At 57.2% G+C, this 7,500-nt stretch overlaps 1 protein-coding gene across 1 annotated transcript in view; it reads left to right on the top strand.

Moving 5' to 3' along the window:
• Positions 1-146: 146 nt before the first annotated feature.
• Positions 147-7,500, top strand: part of irs4b (insulin receptor substrate 4b) — a gene marked incomplete at its 5' end in the record, with an annotated part of 13,385 nt that continues 6,031 nt past the window's right edge. The window contains one exon of the mRNA XM_080023204.1: positions 147-4,164. Within this exon, the coding sequence (XP_079879330.1) occupies positions 147-4,164 (4,018 nt within the window). The remainder of the gene's footprint in view (positions 4,165-7,500) is intronic.

The following is a 7,500-nucleotide window of genomic DNA, read 5'->3' on the forward strand; positions in this document are numbered from 1 at the left end:
AGCTAGCCGGCCTAGCCCGCCAGGCAGCCGGACCCGGGATCTCCCTCTCTTCCCAAACCCAGAATGGGCTCCAGGTCCGGGTCCGCTCGGACCGGCCCGCGCGTCCAGTGACCTCCAGTGGCTTTGCGTTTTCCTTTCCTCTGCCGATGGCCAATTTCACGAACTACCAGGAGAGCAGAGCGGCGCTGCTGCTGCTGGAGCCGGGAACGAAACCCGGGGCTGCGGCCGCGAACGGAGGCGGCCCGGCCGGGGAAGCCCCTTCCCCTCCCTCGGTGGCGAGCGGCGGAGGAGGCGGCTCGCGCTTCCATCAACACTTGCCGCCCTCCAGCCACCACCACCACCATCACCCGAAGGATCAACAACAACACCCGCTCCCGCACCACCACTACCCGCAGCCCCACCAGCAGCAGCATCTTTCCGGGGAAAGCCCCGCGGAGTCCCCGGGTCGTAGAGCCGAGGACTCCGCGTCTCCTGCCGCCAGCGGCAGCGGCCATGTCTACGCGTCGGTCAACGTCAACACATCGGAGGCTGTGGACGATATTCGTAAGTGCGGCTACCTGAGGAAGCAGAAACACGGCCACAAGCGGTTCTTCGTGCTGCGGGCGGCCAGTCACCTAGGCCCCAGCCGCCTGGAGTACTACGACAGCGAGAAGAAGTTCCGGAACGGCCTGCGGTCTGACCGCGCCGCGGCCGCCGCAAGCGGTGGCGGAGCAGCGGTGGCCGCCGCTTCTTCCCCGAAACGAGTGATTTACCTTTATCAGTGCTTCACCGTCAACAAAAGGGCGGATTCTAAAAACAAGCACCTCATCGCCCTCTACACCAAGGACGAGTACTTTGCCATCGTGGCCGAAAACGAACAGGAGCAGGAGGACTGGTACGTGGCGGTCAGTGAGCAGATGAGCGAGGGCAAAAAGGGGCACGATTTGGGGGACGATCTGGATGATGGATACGGTACGGTGACCCCCGGTACAGTGTTTAAGGAGGTGTGGCAGGTGAATGTGAAGCCCAAGGGACTGGGTCAGACTAAGAACCTCACTGGAGTTTACAGGTTGTGCCTCTCCACTAAGACTCTGCACCTGGTCAAGCTGAACTCCGAGACCCCCTGCGTCAACCTGCAGCTGATGAACATCCGGCGCTGCGGCCACTCGGAGAGCTTCTTCTTCATCGAGGTAGGCCGCTCTTCCTCCATCGGGCCAGGGGAGATCTGGATGCAGGTGGATGACTCCGTCGTGGCCCAGAACATGCACGAAACCATCCTGGAGACTATGAAGGCTCTGAAGGCTTTCACGGAGTTCCGGCCCAGGAGCAAAAGCCAGTCGTCGGGCTCCAACCCCATGCCCTTCATCACCACCCGCCGCCACCTGGGCAACCTGCCGCCCAGCCAGACGGGGCTGCAGCGCCGGTCCAGGACTGAAGCCGTCGTCGGCACGCCGCCATCGAGTAAGAGCTCCGGCGCCAGCGGCTACAGGTTCCGAACATCCAGCGAGGGGGAGGGGACGATGAACCGGCCATTCCGCTCCGCCACGGGGAGCCTGGTCCACCTTAATGCCACCCGCTCCCACCTGGGTCGTCAGGATGCTGCCGCGGGCGTCAGCGGAATCGGCGGCACCGGCTGTGGCGTTGCTACAGGAAACGCTGGCACGAGCACCGGGGGCGGGCGCTACGTCCGAGCGGCGCCGGGGCCGCAGTCATCTGTCTGCCACGCCCGCTCTGCGTCTCTCCCTGTCTCCCACTTCCCCTCCACCACCAGCCCTGTCAGCGTGTCCTCCAGCAGTGGCCACGGCTCCGTCTCTGACACGCTCACCCGCCCGTCGAGCGCCTCCATCTGTGGCTCGCCGTCGGACGGCGGTTTCAACTCCTCGGATGAGTACGGCTCCAGCCCGGGGGACTTCCGCTACTTCCGGGTGCGGAGCAACACGCCTGACTCTCTGGGCAACACGCCGCCCATTCGAGAAGAAAACTGCCTGAGCGACTACATGGCCATGGGCTGGCACCGGGAGGTGTTCGGGGCCTCGTCTGGAGGAGCCGGCGGGGCCGACACACCGCGGGAAGAGGGCACGTCGGTAGCAGAGGACGATCGCCCCCCATCGACATCGTCTCTGAGGAGGCGCACGCACTCCTTCTCTAGGCCGGTAGGCGGTGCCACAGGCGGCTCGGGCGTAGCGGTTTATCAGAAGATGACCCAGACGACCTTCTCCCTGGAGGAGGGCGAAACGGCGCTACCGTTCGGCGGCGGGCTGCTCCGCGGCGGGCCATCCTCCTCCTCTTCCTCCCTGCGCTCTGACTACAGCTCCTGCTCGGAGCACAGCCAGCAGAGCCGGCCCTCCACCCTGTCCAGGACGGAGGCTCACAGTGAACGCCACCCCCTCTCCGCCTCCTCCTCCGCCAAGGAGGACGGCGGCTACATGCCGATGATGTGTGGAGTGGCGGCCTCGCCCCGAGACACCCCCCCCGACTATATGCCAATGCAACCCGGCTCGTACTCCCAGTCGCCCCAGTTCCACAGCCCGGCGTCGGACCCCCGCTCATCACACCCCCACCAACACGACCCCTCTGCTGTCCCCCCCCTGTCCTCCACAGACTCCCACGGCTACATGATGATGCTCCCAGGGGGCAGCGGCAGCTCGCCCTCCCCGGTGCAGGCTTCCCCTGGCCCCCATGGTGGCTCCGGCCGGGTCAGTGACAGCATCGCGGAGCGGCCAGAGAACGGGGAATACATGGACATGTCGTACAGCGGCGGCAGCGGCAGGAAGCTCTCTGGCGAGGGCGGCGGTGGAGGGTACTACGTCCTCAGCACGCCAGAGGCCCCCCCAAAGTCCTACAGCCCCTACTTCTCCCTCCCCCGCTCCTACAAGGCTCCCGCCAGGGAGCGCGAGCAGAACGACTTCGGCGAGTATGTCCCTATGAGCTCCCCGGCCAAGCCTGTGTATTCCTCCATCGCCACAGCGACCATGTCGTCACCATCATCATCATCGGTGACTCCCGAGAGGAGGGGAGGAGGGGCTGGGAGCGGCGGCACGCCCTCCCACCCTCCTCCGCCCTACTCGACCGCCATCTTGACCGACCGGCGTGCTGTCCGGCCCAATCAGCTTCCGCTAGCCCGCCGGGGTGTCCACGGGCCGGTGCGGGGCGCGGAGCCCCCAATGGCCGGCTCCGGCCTCTCCGAGCGGCCCCCCAGCCCAGGGGAGTACATCAACATCGAGTTTGGCAATCACTGCCCCCACCCGCAACAGACCCCCATCGCCTTGGATGACACGGACCACCGCTGCTCCTCCCCCCAACCCCCCCAGGTGCACCAGGACTACATGAGTGTGGAGCTGGGGGGGGACCAGGGGAAAAGCCACTCCCCCAGACCCAGCCTTGTGGCCCCCTGGAACCCACCCAGTTACATCCGACCCCTGGCCGGCAACCAGAGTGCGTTGGTCTCCCCCGGGGCCCCTGTGGGGGGTCACTGGAGGTCCACGGGGGACGACTACACGGACATGACGTTTAACCTCAGCAGGGGGGAGGGTCCGCGGGCCAGCCCCACCGCCATGCTGCAGCACCTCTGCGTGATGGAGGGGCGCTACGGCCTCTCCGACACCTCCTCTGTATCCCCCCCGTCCCCCATGTCCAGCCCGGGCCGAACGGGCCCCCCGCAGCCGGAGCCCAAGGTGGTGCGGGCGGACCCGCAGGGCCGAAGGCGGCACAGCTCAGAGACCTTCACCTCCAATGCCACCCCTGCCGCCACGGGCCCCTCTGCCTCCACCACCCACCCCACCCCGCCCAACGCCTCCAACGGGTCATACCTAGCCGAGGGCCCGGCCTCACGCTGGGCCAGTTCCGGCTCCTTCGACAGAACCTGGATGTCCGTGGAGGGGCTCGGTGGGGGCTCGCCGGAGCACCAGGCCCAGGGGTCCGAGACGGACACGGCCCCTGCCCCGTCCGTCTCCTCCTCCAGCAGGATGTGCCGGAACATGTCGACGGGCTTCCAGAACGGGCTCAACTACATCGCCCTGGAGCTGAGGGAGGAGGGGGACGGGACCACGGCGACAGGAAGCGGCGGCGGCAGCGGCGGCGGCAACGGGAGCCTGTCGTCAACGGGAACGGTGCCCCTGCCAGAGAACGGGGGCTATGCCAGTATAGACTTCACCAAAAAGGACGGAGTCACCACGACAACCAAGGGTGAGTGTCACGTTTTTTTACACGAGTGAATGAAAGTAGATTGTGGTCAATTAACTTTAACTTTAACTTTAATTTTAACTGACACCAACAAAGTGTAATATCTCAGAACTAAACCAGCGCTGGCCCCACGATGCTCTTCAATTTCGATCTAATCTGATGAGACGGTTCACGATGCGCTTTGATGGATGTATCGACATTTTCTACATCATGAGTTTCAGTTTCACGAAACAAATTCATTCAAAATTCAATATAGAAATACAAAAAAATGTAGTTCATATGTGGCTGTGACGGGAAAGGGCTGCAGAACTTCCCAAGGAATCAATGAAATTGAAGCGATGGAACTGGGCGTCACAAAGTCTTGACCAAAAACAAAAACTGTCCATCCTGAGTAAATATGTTGTTTGTTTACGTGTTTCTTTGTTTTTAAACACACATAAAATGCTACAGTTCATTCAGATATAATACATCATTTTACTGCGGACCCCCGGCAATTAATTTGTAGAATCTGAGGGGGGCCACGAACCCCAGCTTGAGAACCCTTTCTGTGTTGGAACAGGTGTGTGTGTGTGTGTGTGTGTGTGTGTGTGTGTGTGTGTGTGTGTGTGTGTGTGTGTGTGTGTGTGTGTGTGTGTGTGTGTGTGTGTGTGTGTGTGTGTGTGTGTGTGTGATGGAGAGGGGATGTCTTCCTTTCTTCTGGAAGCAGGAGTCGCCGGTGCTATTCTTAGCCTGGTATCAATGCTCCGCGCGTCGTAGTCGAGCTATTTCAGGTTCTGTGATCCTCGCGAGGCTGCGTAGACGAGCGCTGTGTGTGTGTGTGTGTGTGTGTGTGTGTGTGTGTGTGTGTGTGTGTGTGTGTGTGTGTGTGTGTGTGTGTGTGTGTGTGTGTGTGTGTGTGTGTGTGTGTGTGTGTGTGTGTGTGTGTGTGTGTGGATCCTGAAGTATATTGTTAAGCTGAGTGATAAATCTATTCAAGATATTTTTTGATGAATCCACCGAACTTGACATGGATGGAAGGCGAGGGGGGTGGGCAGAAATATGTTTTGACAAATAGCTGGATATCGATAATTTCACAATGTTTTGGGCTTTTAAAATATTGACATGACATATTTAGGAACCAGCCTGAAGTTCAGGAACCTGCATTACTTTCCTGTCCTAACTTGAAGACGTGTGACGACATCACCAGCTTACCTCATGTCCATTTGAAGGATATTTTTTCTTATTTTGAGGGAGCTTAAAAGGGGATCTGTTTGGGGTGAATTGAGTGAGACTTTGTGATGATTGAGTTTTGTTTATTTTGCGCTGATGAAACAACACCGTGGTTGTTGTCGTCGATATTTAAGATGGGTGGAGCTGTCGCAGTTATTCCGTATTATCTCAGAATATAAGACGGAGGCGCAGCGCTGGGAGTCGCCAGTGACTTCACGTTTACCACCCTGTCGATGCTTGGATCCCGATGCCATAATACTGTGATTCTTTCTGTTTTTCAGTTCACCAAGTACCGCCACGCTATAAATTGCGATATTTTATGAATTTCTTTCTCAAGAGACGTAAGTTTGAGCCCCATCTTGTTTTCTTTTTTGGTTTTTGTTTGTCTGGTGATGTCACCTGTGATGTCACTGTGTTGCCATCCCTCGGCTTCTTCTCCTGGAGACTCGGTCAGCCTGCTCTGTTGCTGCTGCCGCCACTGCGTGCTGAGGAAGTGGACGCTGCGTTGTTGGTGTTCCCGCGTGGACGGGCTATGAAAAGCAGAGTTTGGACAGGAAGCATTTGACGCAGAAACAGCCTTTCTTCCAAACGTGTCTCCATCCTTGTCTCCTCCCGGCACATGAACATGCTGTCGCCCCCCCCACTCCTGTCACCACCTGCTCTCATATCTCCGTATGGATATCAACACGCTGCTGGGCCTTCGTCGGCGTGAGCTTGAAGTGGGATCCATCTCCGTCATGGGTCAGGAAGCCGTAGTTGTGGATGTGGTGGATGTCAAAGATGGTCGGAGCTGTCGCAGCTATGACGTGTTTTAGGAGAAGGTGGGCGTGGCTTCACCGGGTTCCTCTCTGGTCACTGTGGATTTTGGTGTTGCTCTTGACGTCCGTGATGTCACCTGTGAAAACCGGTGATTTGATTGGCTGGCGGTCGCACCCTTCTCCGTTGCAGTTATGACGCTTTTGATGTTTGGGCACATTTTCCCCCGAACGTCGTAAGTTCAACCCAACTTGTGTAAAAGTCTGAACTGTTCAGTCGATTGAAACCTTTTTCAGATAAAAGCGTGTGAGACGTTTCATTTCAAACGTTCTTTGTGTTTAATCATCTATATGAGTGGTGGTGTTGACGTGTGCGTCTGTGTGTTTGTGCTCTTGGAGGAATGTGGTTTAAAAAATATAAAAAGGTTTAGGTTAAAAGGAGACTTTCACTTCCTTTTTCCTTTCTGCTCGTTCCTTTTTTCTCTCCGATCACCTCCATCCCTCGTTCTGTGTGTGAGTCAGCATCCTCAGTGTGTGTTAGTTCAGTCATTTGTTAACTGTGTGTGTGTGTGTGTGTGTGTGTGTGTGTGTGTGTGCGTGTGCGTGCTTGGCCTCAGTTCAAGCTTAGTTCAAGGAAATGCAAAGAAATCTTCTAATCTCCCTACACACACACCCGGGGTCATTCATTTACGATTCATTGACAAGTGTGTGTGTGTGTGTGTGTGTGTGTGTGTGTGTGTGTGTGTGTGTGTGTGTGTGTGTGTGTGTGTGTGTGTGTGTGTGATTGCAGCCACAGTGTGTCCAGACTCACAGAGAGTGACAGGAAACGCGTCATCATTGCTCAGGAATGCAACTTCCTGTCAGCTGCAGACACACCTGGAGAGGGGGAGGTAAAGAGAGAGAGAGGGAGGTACAGAGAGAGCGAGGGAGGGAGAGAGCTGAGGAGAGTGAGACAGGATGGAATAGAGAGGGAGGTAAAGTAAGAAAATTAAGACATAAATATAAAAAACATCAATTAAGAGTTTCGCTCTCTTCCCTCCCTCTCTCTTCCACCTCATTCCCACCTCCCTCGATCGCCCCTCACTATATTTACAGCTCTATTTCCAGACGTGTGTGTGTGTGTGTGTGTGTGTGTGTGTGTGTGTGTGTGTGTGTGTGTGTGTGTGTGTGTGTGTGTGTGTGTGTGTGTGTGTGTGTGTGTGTGTGTGTGTGTGTGTGTGTGTGTGTGTGTGTGTAAACAACTCAATACGTTTTCCGACAGATGTTAGACCTATTAGCCCACATACAGTATTCACAAACACACATAGTATTCACACACATAATATTCACACATACAGTATTCACACACACACATAGTATTCACAGACACAGTATT

The sequence above is a fragment of the Zeus faber genome (genome assembly GCF_960531495.2).
Source record: "Zeus faber genome assembly, chromosome: 22".
Taxonomy (NCBI): Eukaryota; Metazoa; Chordata; class Actinopteri; order Zeiformes; family Zeidae; genus Zeus; species Zeus faber.